General features: G+C 34.1%; 3 protein-coding genes across 3 annotated transcripts; 1 reads left to right on the plus strand and 2 right to left on the minus strand.

Moving 5' to 3' along the window:
* Positions 1-244: 244 nt before the first annotated feature.
* Positions 245-2,519, minus strand: LOC107194801 (peptidyl-prolyl cis-trans isomerase-like 2). Its single transcript, XM_015584504.1, has 9 exons — positions 2,369-2,519; positions 1,907-2,273; positions 1,676-1,841; positions 1,447-1,595; positions 1,252-1,375; positions 1,045-1,193; positions 826-977; positions 409-744; positions 245-332 (listed from the first exon to the last, which is right to left on the minus strand). Exons 1-9 carry the CDS (start codon positions 2,398-2,400, stop codon positions 245-247), a joined length of 1,563 nt encoding a protein of 520 aa, XP_015439990.1. The 5' UTR covers positions 2,401-2,519.
* A 399-nt stretch (positions 2,520-2,918) lies between these two features.
* On the plus strand, positions 2,919-4,310 carry LOC107194899 (translin-associated protein X). Its single transcript, XM_015584611.1, has 2 exons — positions 2,919-3,097; positions 3,318-4,310. The coding sequence occupies exons 1-2, from the start codon at positions 3,082-3,084 to the stop codon at positions 4,145-4,147; spliced, it is 846 nt and encodes a 281-aa protein (XP_015440097.1). The 5' UTR covers positions 2,919-3,081; the 3' UTR covers positions 4,148-4,310.
* A 203-nt stretch (positions 4,311-4,513) lies between these two features.
* Positions 4,514-14,782, minus strand: LOC107194562 (WD repeat-containing protein 20). The gene is made up of 9 exons (XM_015584203.1): positions 14,364-14,782; positions 13,540-13,722; positions 11,511-12,979; positions 6,171-6,315; positions 5,801-5,875; positions 5,498-5,683; positions 5,207-5,433; positions 4,935-5,117; positions 4,514-4,871 (listed from the first exon to the last, which is right to left on the minus strand). The coding sequence occupies exons 1-9, from the start codon at positions 14,631-14,633 to the stop codon at positions 4,514-4,516; spliced, it is 3,096 nt and encodes a 1,031-aa protein (XP_015439689.1). The 5' UTR covers positions 14,634-14,782.
* Between the last annotated feature and the right edge of the window lie 399 nt (positions 14,783-15,181).

A 15,181-nucleotide genomic window follows, 5' to 3' on the forward strand; every position in this document is an offset into this window, starting at 1 on the left:
CCGCGTTGAGCAAACCAAACATCAAATATGGAGAACCCCGGTCCTATTCAACTTCCAGTTCCAGTAATTTCTTGTCTAACCTTCACATAAGATGGCAAATTCTCGCTCGATTTTTATTTCCCGTAAACTTTATTTACAACAATAATACATATTCGTATATAATATTTTATTTATCTTATCATTTCATATACACAACAATACAAATATTGTACAGTTAGAACTAAAAATTTCAATACAAGTTATTTTACCAAGAAGAAAAATCACCAAACGAGTTTGCCGTGGCTGTTTTCTTCTTTGCTACAGGTTCAATGCTAGATTCTTCTTTCTCCACTCTGTAAATGAATTCAAATGGTTAGTAATAACCTTCTTGAAATATACCAACTCTACATATATATGTATTAACATTACTTGTTTTCGTCCTTATCCATTTTAATATATTTTCCTACACCCGACCGGTATATTTTTAATTCGTTTTTCTCCATTTTATTAGAAGATTTCTTTTTTGCCGCTTCTTCAGCTAATCGTGTCGCTTCAACTATACGTTCAGCGGCCAACTGGTCGTCTGCTTCTTGAAACGGATCGACAAATACCTGAGTTTTCTGTATCACTATATCATCTATCGGTCGATCTTTGTTGTCTACGTCGATTTTTTCAATAGTATTTAAGGTTTCCAGTCCACCTACTATTTTACCAAATACAGTGTGTTTACGATCTAAGTGTCTGCATGATCGAAACGTGATGAAACTGTAATTAAAGAGAATGGGACTAGAAATAATATTTAAACATCAAACATTTAAAATATATAAATGTAAATAGAATATATACAATTGTGATCCATTTGTGTTTGGACCAGAATTTGCCATTGACAGAATACCTCTGCCTTGATGAATCAAGTTTGGCTTGAATTCATCTTCAAATTTCTTGCCCCAAATAGATGTTCCTCCATTACCGGTATTTGTAGGGTCACCACCTTGTATCTGAATACATCAATATTAATTTTTTTATCGAATGAAACTTTTAAACAGAGGAATTAAGTATACTTACCATAAAATTTCGTATCGATCTATGAAACTTTGTTCCTTCATAGTAACCATTCTGGCAATGTTTTATAAAATTTTCACATGTTTTTGGAACAAGATCACAATGAAGCTCCAAGTTTAAAGCACCAAAATTTGTAACCACCCTTATGTATCCTTAAAGCGAGTATTACACAGTTAAATAAAAAATGTAAAACTTATGTTAGGTCGTTACCTTTCTTCTTAACCCTTTCATATCGTACTAAATCTTCTGCAATGACTGCTGCTTGATGAGTGGTCTCTCTTGGCATTACTGTCGACGTAAAGCCAGCTGCTACTGCACCGGTAGAATAATGTGCCTATGTGAAGATATAATTGTACTTGTACATGTTTAGTTAGAAATATAGGACAATAGTTTTAATATACAAACCGCATTAAATTTATCTGCTTTCGGTTTGGTAACTTCTTGTTTAGTTTCAGCTTGTTTGAAATCTCTATCCAACTCAGCTAGTATTTCTTTAGTTTCCATAGACACAGTTTTTAACTTTGCATTCGGATTATTTCGTTCCTTTATAGTTTCTAAAAGATTATCATTAATCTTTATATGCACAAAGCATTTAGAAATAATAATTTCAAACATATGAAATATAAAATATTACCTTCGTCTTCTACTTTTATATTATTTTTAATATGATGAAAAGTTGATAAATTAAATTTTGTTACATTGTTTGGGTCTTGAATCGTAATGATATCTGTCCGTGTAAAAGGTTGATCACTTATTAAATCTCTCCAATTTCGTGACTTTATGTTCAATTGCTCAACTGCCTAAAAAAGAAAAATATTAACAAAGTGGTACATAGCCACAGACAAACATTCATGTCCATACAAACCTCGTATGAAAACACATTTCCAGTTGTTTTAATAGCAACAATGTGAGAATGTTTACTGAACAGTTTAAAGAGAACTGGACAGTGATAATGCCCATCTGCATTTTTGGCAAAGTTCAACTTTATTAAAGTCTTTGGATCTAAAGGTTTTCCTGTCACAGGATTATGTTTGAATCTCTTTACATATTCTAATATTGCTTCTAATTCAAATATATTTCCTTGTGGGTCACAGTAAGAATGTTCAAAGGGTTGTAAAGTTAAACAACAATGATCATAAGGTAAACGACGGAATGTTGTATCTTCAGTTTCCCCTACAGTTCCTGCCCTTTTTCCCCCATACAATGTGGACCATTCTGTGTATGTTAAATACCTACAAGAATAACAAATACATGTTAATGAACAATAACGTATACAATGAACAGAAATTGTTACCATGATAAACTATGTAACCTGTTTGTATCTTACATTTTATCCTTTTGATGTTGACGTTTACCCATTTTGACTTTTTTTTATATAATTTACTATTACTATATAATTTAAAAGTTTAAGTATCTATTTATTCTTAGATAATGATTATCACTTTCACTTTGCCGTCAATTTTGTAGAGATTTCTGCCCACTAGCAGTCAACACAGTTTGTCAGTCCCTCTAGAATAGGACAACAACAACTGCAGAATCACCATTTGAAAGGACAGCTGTTTCTTACGGCATAATATTTCACTGATGTATATTGTTTCCGAATATGTCAGACTATTCATTGAATTCCTTTGAATCGGTATTATGCATAAATTACCATCAATTGTAATATTTCTCAACTAAATATAAATTTTGTAATATTTGTTGCAAATGGTCAATACATTCATGGCGACATCTACGATAAAACACTCAAGCTACTAGCCAATTAATATATACTTTTGCCTCTAGATGACACATGCTTGCAACTTAATTCCCGGAATATCATAGTAGTGTACACTGTACAGCTGTCATTTGTAATCTCTAACGATAAACATGTCGGTGTTTCTTTACATCTTGTAAATACTGTGTTAAAAAATTAATTCCGAACGAAATATTAGGATTAGATAACGCTAGTTTCATTCTAAGAACATTGTAAACTGAGTACTTTCTGCAGCTATTAAATTCAACTAACTAAAGTCTTATAACAGTGGAAATATAATTGCGATGTCTCACCCTAAAGGTACATCAACGAAACTAACTTGTCCTTACTTTTTAACCATAAGCTGCTACCGTTTTCTAAAACTATGGATATATTAAGTCCATATGACGATATTCTGAAATGACACTTAGCAAAATAAATGAGTATCGGAACGATAATAAATAATCTTTTCGATTTTTAGTAGTTTAAAACAGGGGTAAATATTAAAACTTTCGCTCTTTTATTTTATGATTGGGTCAAGGTGGCAGAAAAAATCGTCAGTATCACGGCAATAAGAAAATCAACATTGGCGACAAAGGAAGAGAGGTAGTGAAGAGTATAAATGAGGATAGTTTGATTGTGCAACAATTTCGTGCTTATGCAGCTGAATTAGACGAAAAACACGATCGTTTCGAGAGGATCGTGAAAATTGGTAGAGATATTAACATAGAAAGTAAAAAAATCATTTGTCTTTTACATAGCATAGATAAAGAAAGCAAAGAAGAAAGCGTGCTACAAGAGACTGAAACGAGACTGCAAAATGTGGCTCAAAATCTTTTCAAACGTATTGCATTGGAACTAGAAAATCAAGATTTTTACCAATATTTAAAAGTTTATCGAGCTAGTTCAGAAGAATACATAGAAGCGCTTACTTTTTATCAATACTTGCATAGTGGTAATTTGCAAGGTTGGACAGAACTACAAAAAATTATTACTTATACAACTTCTGACAAATCTGATATCGAAACGTTAAATACTTTGGTCACTCCATATGAATACATCTTAGGAATCGCAGACTTGACTGGAGAACTCATGCGTAAGTGTATTAATAATTTGGCAACAGGAGACATTGCTAGTTGTTATCAAACGTGTAATTTTGTCAGAAATATGTACAAGGGGTTTCTTAGTTGTACAAACATGTCGAACAGAGAAATGAACAGAAAACTTTTCACATTAAAGCAAAGTCTTTATAAAATGGAAAATGTTTGTTACACCATTAAAGTGAGAGGTTCAGAAATACCAAAGCATATACTTGTGGATGTAGCAACTGAAAACTACGCGGAAAGCGACGAAGGATACCAAGTGTATTAATCATGTACACTATAAAATAATATAAACATTTTAGATGTTTACAAGCCAAATTCATAAATTCCATTATTTTTCAATGTTCCCTCGATATTGCTTACATAAATTTCAGTCATATAAACTAGACTTACCTATATGCTCCCATCAGTAAAGAATACCACCTATTATTACAAGCATATATTTATATACTTACAGATCCTCTTATCTCTGCATTTTCAATTTTATTACATTAAATAATACAACGAGTAAATGTTAATACGTAAATATGTGTCAAACGTTATAAATTTCTAAGTAAACAATTAGATCTGTATAAATTGAAAAATTTTGTAAAAATTTCCAGAAAAATATTTATCATTTTCCTAGTCTTCGATCCTAGTCATCATCCGATTCATTTATGAAATCATCATCCCAGTCATTTCCGAAATCATCGTCCGACTCCGCATCGCTAGACAATACATACTCCGATTCGTCGACAGATTCTTCCGCTGATTCATCCGCGGATAAATCTTCCAGATCGGATAAAGTATCTGAAGACGCTCTTACAGTCTCTCTACTTCGTTGTTTACGATGTGGACTAACTGCATTCGTCGCTGTATGTTTATACTGCATTTTGTGCTGAGGGTTCGTACGGTAACACCGTTTACCGTAAGGACAGGATTTTCTATCATCTGGGACATCATAATCAGAATCTCCAGGATGACTAAAATCAACTGTATGTCGTGGGTTTTTCCTACAAAAAAAAAAACAATTTTTTTGTAAATATTCTTGAAACAAGGGAACTAAACCAAAGTACCTATAACAATCTTTTCCATAATAGCATTTTTCCCTCCTGGGCCTGTCTGTTGTTACACTAGCAGATACATTTGGCTTGTCAACATGTACCGAAGCAGAAATTTCTGCCTGCCCTGTTGTGTAGGGCTCATTATCTTGGCTCTTAGAATTCGATGTGTGGATTTTTTTTTCAACTTTGGAGCTACTGTAAGAAAACACAGAAGAGGTAGTTGAATTGGCAGCTATTACAAGTATTCTATCATTGAGTATTATATATCAAAATTAAAGAGAAACCTAGAGGCTAGATGTTCCTGAACATTTTGTTCTGCTGATTCTGTGACAGCTATATCATTGGACAGATCCTGTTTGATCACAGTAATCTCTTTATTCTTCTCTTCGACTATATTATTATTATCGGTCCTTAGATTATTTGCTACGTTACGGGATTGTACATTATCTCCTTCTCCTATGTCCGTGCAAGGCTTCTTATCGGGTATGTCGCAACTTATTTCCTCTTTAGCCTAAAATTTTGGCTGTTAAAGAATGCTTGCAAATGAAATTGTACTATCGTCTAAACAATTATACCTTCCGTTTGATGGCGTGTTCTTGATCGTCTTCCATAGTAACAGGTACTGACATTACTTTGAACCAACATTTATGCGATAATAAGGAACAAACGTCGCCTGGCTTTAGTGGAACAGTAGTGCCCACTTTAAGAAGTTTCCACCGCGATGTTTCAGTAGATTTCATGTAACATGGTGAAACCTGATGCTAACAAAGTAATTCTTATAGAAATCTATTTAACACAGTACGCAGTTCGGACGAAAATGATGTTCATCTAATGCGTAACACACGCAAAAAAAACTGTACATATAAAGTGTACATTACCGGCGTTATTGTCATTTCATTGTCAGGCGATAAATTTATTGTTACTGCGTGTTTGATATTTTGATCATTATCCCACTGAAATTAACGTGTACAGAATAAGTTATCAGTTTAAAATCTTCGATGATTTTTAACGGAGCACAATAGTTTAATAACTAAACTCGAAACGCAATTATACGAAAAACATGCAAAAGCATCACGTGAGAGCGCGCGTTCGTTCACGCATGCGTGTGGAAAGTTTTATGTGTACAAAACACAATTTCAAATTAGCTCATAACCACACAACAGCAATTACGATTTGTTTACTACGGCTATTCACAATTATATCAATTATTTTCAATTGCAAACAAGTGCAGCTTTGACGCATACTTACTCCAGTTGCGACACTTCGACCGATGATATTATTACCTATCTGTAAATACGCTTTTTCCACCAAGTCGTTATCTACGCGAAGTATTTGCAACCTTTTCATTTTGTTCGTGCATACAATTTCACAGCCGCATAATTTGAACGATTTTCTGTATTATGGATCGGTCACGAAACGTACATAATTGTCTAGCGACGGGAAGCGTTACACGCGCGTAAAAACAAAATAAACAACGTGAACCGACGTTAATCATAGTCGGCTAATTGTAAAATGATATATAACGTATGTATGTACTGTATTTTTTTTATCGGCTGAAACGCGACTTTAAGGGGTGGAACCAGCCTTCGAAGTTTCGGGATAGATAAAGAAATTGTACACGGAAGCGGTAACAATTAAAATTTTTTCATTTACAATTACAAAGAATGTACAACTTTACAAACAAATGGAGTGAAATGCGAAGAGAATTCGAAATTCGATGCGATGTCGTAAAGCTCTGTGTGAAAGTGTCCCATAAAAAAGTCGCCAAGTAGAAATGATCGGTTAATTTCTGCTTGTATTTTGTTAGATGTAATCAGCCAGACTAATCTTCCAATGTAAAACATAATTATCAAAATATCTTCTCGAATCGTTGTGTTTATCCTCGGTATCAGACGGACCGCGACCATAAACGACCGTCGAGCGTGTATACCTACATTATTATTGTTAAAAATCATCACTCGTAAAGAAATCTTGTTCGCTTTACAGAACGAGAAAGGAAACACTTGTCCAGCATGATCTACGCACTATATGGTGAACTGGAATTAAGTAATTATCAACAATGCCATTCGATTCGGTGAAATTCGATCGGTGCCAGTTATGAAATAAGATTGCACCATTTATTATGGTTTCGATCTGCTTACAATATAGGAACATTATAAATCTCGAATTTGAATCAGTCAAACATGGTTTAATGCATTTTAACAGGCCCGTTTTTCATTTGAGTTTCTTTGAAAATTCATCTTCGATTTTTCCGTTGTATGAATTGAAGATTAACCATTCGTCTTAGCACACAATAATGATTCACGACATTGTCATAAATCTCACTTTCATCGCTTACAGTTAGGTAATTAATATAGTGTCAACGTACACACGTATCACAGCATACCTCCGGGAACTTGTCATATAAAAGAGTTCAAACATAATTTTCGTAATATATATATATATATAGAAACGGAATCGTATCAACGTGTACAGAATATTCAAGAATATACGCTATAATTTCGTTAGTCACATCGTAAGGTATTATTATACATATATGAAAATAGCTTTCTATGTATCTTTGAACTTTTTTTTTTTTTTTTTTCGTGAAAAGAACCTGCAAAAGAATATATTACTGCTGTGATTAGTGGTTCCCCACGATGAAAATATAAACCGAGTCTGTTATGTAGATTTAACAGCATTAAAATATTCTTGAACATTCTTTGCAATTCAAGCTGTGACAGGTATTATTGTCTAGAAAAAAGTGGTCAACCCATTCTTAATTATGCAAGACAAAGAATAAAATGATCATTGTGTCCGTCGTAACGTATCATCTTCTTATCGAACGGTTTTGAAAAACGCCCACAAAAAAGGGAATGAAAAGTTTGTCGTAGCTTCCAAATCGTTTTGAAAAAATTACAACAATGCAAAATTGTTCTTACATTTTGCATAATGTGTATATATATATATATGAGAAAATATTAATGAATGTATAGGATCGCCGTGTGAAATATACCGTTTGAAATACTGTTCTATATTAGAATATTCAATAACCATTTGCTTGTGCACTCATACTTGATACTGTATGTAGACTTCTGTATCTGAGAACTATATGTATAACAATATATATGTATATATATATCGCGACGCAGTCTTCACTTTTAAAAATTTATACATAAATAATTGAAAAGTTCAATGTATCTGTTTTATTTGTTGCAAAGGGTATTTATCATTTTTAGGTGACAATACTTCGAAAAAGTGTTCGACTATTAATCATATTTTTGGTGAATTGAATGAAAAAATACGATGTCTGTTATACACCAATACAGAGTTACTTCATAATCAATAGAATTATAAAGCAATGTATTTTTCATTGAAAAGTTTTTTTAGCTCTCAGATATAAAGTCGCTTTTCGTATAAAATTCTCAACTGGCCGTACATTCCTGATGTACTCATTATAGACTTCCAATAAAGCGAACAAGTTTCTTCGAAAACCATTCAGGCAACTATATTATAAAACAAATAAGAATTCCCTTCCTTCTTACAGTTAACTTACAAATTTATTAAGGCAATTTAGTTTAAAGATGAAGAAACTATGCTTCGGAATCGTATTAACAGAACATAAAGTTATATGAAAGGAACATTTGAACATACGTTTTCACGAAATATCTCGAATACTTATAATTAATAACGTAGAAAAATAATACTCATAAAACTTCAAGAGTGAAATATTTAACGTGGATTCTGCATTACAAATTACGTAATTCTCTTTTTCCGCGCGTACTACTACTCGACGTAAAACAGTCAGTCAGTAGTAACGAGTATGCAAATCGGAATACTGCTCGAATAATTTCGTATTCACACATTCCTCTGACTGATTACAATAATTGCATTTCTCGTTGACCTATATTGCAAAAGGCAAATCGTTTGAAATCAAGTCTTTAAGCAATCGTGATTAAACTTCAATAATAAAAAAAAAATTCTCGATCATATACACAAGCGTTTAGCATTAACATCATTCGATTCGAATGTTTCACTTAACCAGGACCTTATTGGAATGATATAGTGTATAGCATATAAGATCAAACGTATCTATGTATACATATGTACATGTATACACAATTTATCTATTACTTTCGCTGATGTTTCTTATGAAATAAGTTGTAGGGCTATAAAATTTAAATGCCTTCCACGTGTGAACGAAAATAGGGATGGAACACAAGAAAAAATGTATGCACCGGAATTGACTTACGAAATGAAAATGTGTCTTTAAGCGTTACGCTATTAGATGCCATTACGATAATTCTTTGATTATCCATCTTTAAACAGTACTGGAATAACTTTCACTTGGCCATACATAATATAAGTGATGATAATGGGTATATGGAGACTGCATTTTCGAGGAGTGCAGTACACGTAACAACGGGACGTATTCTTCTTTTTGCGATGAAGGTATGTTGATGTCTGGTTCTGGCTATACTATGGTACCACCACCCTCTGCTGGACTGACAACATGGAGAGCATTTCCAACTTGTCCTACACCAGGCTGTAATAGAGAAATTTACAAAAATTCACTATGAATGATTGTTTCACTTGAGCTTAAACATGTTCTGTAAGTCCTTGAAAGCAGTTTAAAAACAATTGTAATTTCTTAATGTGCATTGAAGAACAGTGCATTTATAGCATAGAAGTATGCGACTGAAAAAATGCCTTAGTAAGGCAGACACTACCAAATCGAGCAAATGTACATATATGTACTATACTACTCAATCCATTATGATGCAGTAAACAAGTCAAGGAAACAATAAATTATACGTACCATGCGATAACTCTGGGAAGTCTCATCCATGATTTTCTCGCATCAGCCAAAGCATGGTACAGAACATTAATCTTTCCAATCAAAGTAAAAAAATTAATGCCCCACCGACTTAAGAAACAAGCACAAGCATCTTCTGATAAAATTATAAGACTGTCACTATAAAAGAAGCAATGCACACTATATGATAATTATCACAAAAATTTTAACTTGTTAAATCGCTATAACAGATAAAGGAGCATTGGGATATATATATATATATCGATGATAGAAATGCATTATGCCAAAACACCAGGAAACTGTTTCGAATATCACAAATTCAAAAACCGTGAATTGCAAACGTAATCGTGTAATCATGCTAAGCATTGCAGCTAATAAAACTGTAATGAAAGACAACGAGTAAAAGTTATGTGCAGACAAATTTACTAGTTTGTACATGTTTATATGCATATGTATGTTATAAATGATTTAAAGTTTCCTCTGGTGTCTCTGCATTGCATTCTGTATAAATTCAAGCAGGAAGCAAGCAGCAATTTTTCATTCAATTGTTTCGCTTTATTGTACAACAAGGCAATTTATTGTTTTCAACAAAGGATTAAATGTCACATTATTGTAATCTGGGACAATAGTTTGACTAAATAATTCATTGACTTTCTATCATTCGCTAAGCTAAGCTAGTAACACTTTACAGGAAAGAAAGAAGGGTTTTAGAGGGGCCTGCCCTGTTACAAAATCTTATGGGACGCAAACAATGTTACTCTCAATGATGCAAACCAAACATAAATATATACTATTCATAATTATACTAATGTACTTTGTTAATATTCATATCGAATATATTTTGACCAGATGATCTTTAGGCACAGATATAAATGGAGGCTCATACTATGAACGAATGTATGTTTTCATTCTTTGTTATTTAAATTATTTGTTAACTGTATTTATACATGGTAGTTCATTAGAGTGGAAATTTTACAAAATTTTACGAAAAGAAATTTCGTCCTTTTGTAATTTTCATCGAATAGCCAAAGTAACATTTGCATTTCATAACACAATTCAACGATAAAACTTCAAAAATTTTGTTTCAACATAACATCCAACTCAATATTACAACGTTGTCCATTCATAATACCATCCATCCGTACATTTCTGTAACTGACATGTAATACAAACTAAAAGATAATTCTAGAAGGATTTCAATGCTTTCCAATGGCACCATTTATAATATACACTGCTTTGGATAAAATGTAAACTAGGATTTAATTCGTAAATATGAGAAATACACATTTATTCTCAAATAAGAAACTTTCATAACACACACAATGTAGCGAGGACAGCATTTCGTATAATACCAAAGTTGGAAAATAACAAAACTACCCCGTTCGTGTCCATCACATTTAACACATTCGTGACCGATGACCTAACAGAGTCATGCAATAACTTGCCCGTTTAGCCGATAACACAATATGTGGATCACGCACACATGGTACGGTACGTAAACATTGTCGGTTTCTGGGGATAGTCCTGTAATAATACGTCGGTCCCGAATGTGTTAATACACTTGGGTGTTTAAAAGAACATTTACTATCTAATACAATTCAACAATGGTAATAAGAAAATTGTCCAAAGCATTATCATATATGTTTCTATGTTTTCTCATCGAAAAGTGTTAAATGATCTCAAGTTCTATTTTTATTTTATATACAAATTGGAATTTGTCACTAAAAAGAACCCTACTTCATAAAGTTGAAATAACAGTTGAAGGTGGGTTACATCATAGATCGTTAGATCGCAAGGAATTAATATTGGTGTAAGGATTGCTATGATGATGCGGCCTGTGCAGAGTGCTGCTGATGGTGAGAGGACCTACCATGTGACCAGGCCTTGCCCATGTGTAGACATATCCATCTTGACACGCTGTTACGAAGCAATCTTCCCTAAACACTAATTCAGTCAATCTTTCGTGTGCCAACTTCTTGCACACCAACGGTTCTAAAACTGGGCACTCATCGAACCTAGGGCACCGGGCAGTTCCTATCAACCTCATCGGGTCGTCCATCACAGAACAAACCTTTTTGTTTGCACCTACTAAACTTCCACTGACACTGTTCATATTACTACTTGCATTTGAATTAGTAGTAGCTTTGTCGCCACCACTGTTCTGCATTATTGTGCTATTAGATGCACCACTACCTCTCATAGTGAGGCTAAAGTTTCTCTTATGATTATCACCTTTACGCTCACCGAAACCAAGACCTGCTAACCTTTGTGTCAATGAATTTACAGTTGACACTGCGGTATTTGTACTTGTGCTATTGTTACTACTTTCGTTATTACCACTCGCGTTTTCTCTGTAATTAACATTATTCAGATTATTGTGTTTAGAATTGTTCAAATGATGATTCGCCGTAGAGCCGTTCCCGCTGTTAACTGTTCCCGATGTAGAAAGGGTACCAGAACCTGCTACAGAGGGCCTCTGCTTCGCGCACATCGGTTGTCTCAACACGTCTTCGGTAATATCCCACAAACACAGTTGAGTATCTTGCGACACGCTACCTAGCCTGTAGCATGTACCACCCGACACTCTCAACTCTGACCCGCAAGAGTTTCTATTCGAGTGAACTCCTTGCGAGGTTGTGGACAGACGATTAGACTTTTCGCAGAAGTGATTATGGTTATTGTGTGGCAATGTTTCGTCATCCGAGCCACTGAAGTCAGGATCATGGTCTCCATAAGATGTAGTGTAAGGATCGAACGCTACTACGCTTACCCAACTATGATGACCCTGACCTCGAGCTACTACTCTTTTTTCATGAAAGCTCCAAATTGTCACAAGATCGTCTTCACCGCCAACAACAACGTATCTTCCATCTGGTGACCAACATACGCACAGAAATCCGCCAAAGTAACTTCTAGCTGAACCCACTAACTCCATTGTGTTATATTGAAATACTCGTAGGAACCCATCTTGAGAAACTACAGCTAAATTGGAGCCGCACGGACTAAAGGAAAATTCATTTATACAACATCCTTCTGCGCCTATTACCCATCGGTACAAAGGGTTCCTAGTGGATTTTGTCTTGCAAGTGTATATAGCATAACCATCTCCTGATTTGAAGGATTGGTAATGAGGAGCTGTTGTACCACACAAGAGTTCTTCGTTGTATAAATATAATTGCCCAGAACTATGCGATACTAAGAACAGGTTGTTAGAGCCAGGAACCCATTTTATACATGTCACTTTGCTTTTGTCTATCAGCCTCTGAAACATTACATCGTATGTAAAATACAACCAATATTATCCAAACAAAGAGAACAACATACATATTTTCAAAGAACAATATTGGTATGTTAAAGAATCAACAAAATAATTTATATTAGAATTATTCACACAAAATTATAAAATACCTTGCATCAAGTTCAATTATTTCAATGACTTATTACTATACCAAAATGGAATGTAACAAAATAAATACTAATATGAAATTTCAAATATGTAGTATAGCAGAGAGATTTAATAATTGTATGAACAACTAAACTATTACTAATTCCTTATTTATCATGTAGAAATTGTTGAAACAAGATAACACACTCATATCAACAGAGATTGGATAAATGCTGACTGTTTCTGTACACATTAATGTCTCTATGTAGTAGTAGTAACACATACAAAGTATTCTACAAGCACTTAGCTTGCCTTTAATACAGATATTCCCACATTCAGGGATTGTACCAACATTATTTTACAATCTCTGTGTGCATTCAAAAAGCTGCCCAGACATATACTTCCAAATGTTACTTTAAACAAGATATTCTACTCACATCTTCATTATATAATTTGCTTAGTTCTTTTTTTATTGGATCTATCAACTGAATTTGCCCTGTTGAGAAACCAACTAATAATGGGGCACTATCTGCTGTTGCCGTTGTTTGATTAAAATTGTGGCAAGTGGGATTGGTTCCTTTATATAATTTTTTGTCTAATGGCTTATTTAAATCCACAGCCTGAAACATTGGAAATCAACATGAGTTTTCTGTAAAGCTATTCTACAAAGCTTAGAAACTAAAGAAACAAAAAAAAAATATAATTATGTATATAACATTCTTTTGTTACTGTTCTGTAGATTGTCTCAAAAGATATAACTATTCAATAATTATTAAATACAGAACCTTGAGGGTTCTGTATTTAATAATTATTTAAAGGTCTGGTAATTATTTACATAAGGTCGACAACTAACAATGGTACACAAGTTTTGTTTTAGTATGTTTACATACTGCTTGTTGTTAATTGAAATATGAAAAACATAACTCCATTAAAGACTCGAACAATTCAAATTTCAACCACTTATGAGACAAATTATTTCATATATTAAAATCGGTAAAAAAAATGTCACAGGTATATTCTGAAAATATCAGAAACATTAATGTACTTGGCATTAAAGAAACATGTTGAAAAATACGCCTGAGGTATGAAATTTTATGTTCATTAACATATAAAGTAAAAGGATTGTATGTTAGGTGTGGTGTTGGTCTACAAAGATGGAGTCCCGATACGCGATTTCGAGGTTAGGTTTAAATGAATCCATGCTCGATTAAACACAAATAGACTAGCATATCTTGTAAAGCTGCAAAGAAACTCATCTTACCTTTTTAACACCTCGATACACATAAACATAGAGCTCCTTGCCAAAGTTGAAGCACATTCGGTCGCCGAGACCTTGCGCACCTGTGGGGTCTGCTGGCTCCGGTAATGTAACGAAAGACACTCTAACAGATGCGCTTCCTTGACTGTTCGTGTAGCCGACCCTGTTTGGCCTCGAATACTCCGACAAAGTCATTAGCTTGTATGTTCCTTCCCGCGTGACAAACTGTGTTTTCAAGTCCTCCTTCCCTCCTCCATCCAGCTGCACAGCCATCTTACCACCAGCGGTGCGACGGAGGAGCTCATCAGACACGAAAAAAAACCTCGTTTGCTTCTGCACTCCTGCACGTCTATCGACAAGCCTTTTCCCATAAACTTTAACAAGCTGTCAAACACTGAATCAGCACTTTCTAGTTTTCCAGAAACGTCCAAATAATAGCCGCTTACCGGTCCTATACGAGGCCACTGCTAAGGGCGCCTCGACTTCTATATCGAAACTGCCCGTGCATTTACGACCCGCAGCTCACGCTTTCAACCTCGTATAGAATAACCACGTACCCACCGTGCTTCTGATATTTCGTTCCGTTTCCTCATCCTATCTAAGCTCTACACTACATTGCGTAAACAAGAAATATTATATTTTCAGGAAGAACTTTACGGAGTCTTAAAATTCTTCGTTTCTTTATTCTAGAACGTCTTATAATTAGTGAAGTCGAACGGTAGATAAAAAGTGTACACGTTGAAATACATACAAGCATGTCATTCGCTAATAGTACAGAATTCTTTGTTATTAAAGCAGAATTATAGACACACGAATTTACA

The sequence above is a fragment of the Dufourea novaeangliae genome, unplaced genomic scaffold, assembly GCF_001272555.1.
Source record: "Dufourea novaeangliae isolate 0120121106 unplaced genomic scaffold, ASM127255v1 scaffold8, whole genome shotgun sequence".
NCBI lineage: Eukaryota > Metazoa > Arthropoda > Insecta > Hymenoptera > Halictidae > Dufourea > Dufourea novaeangliae.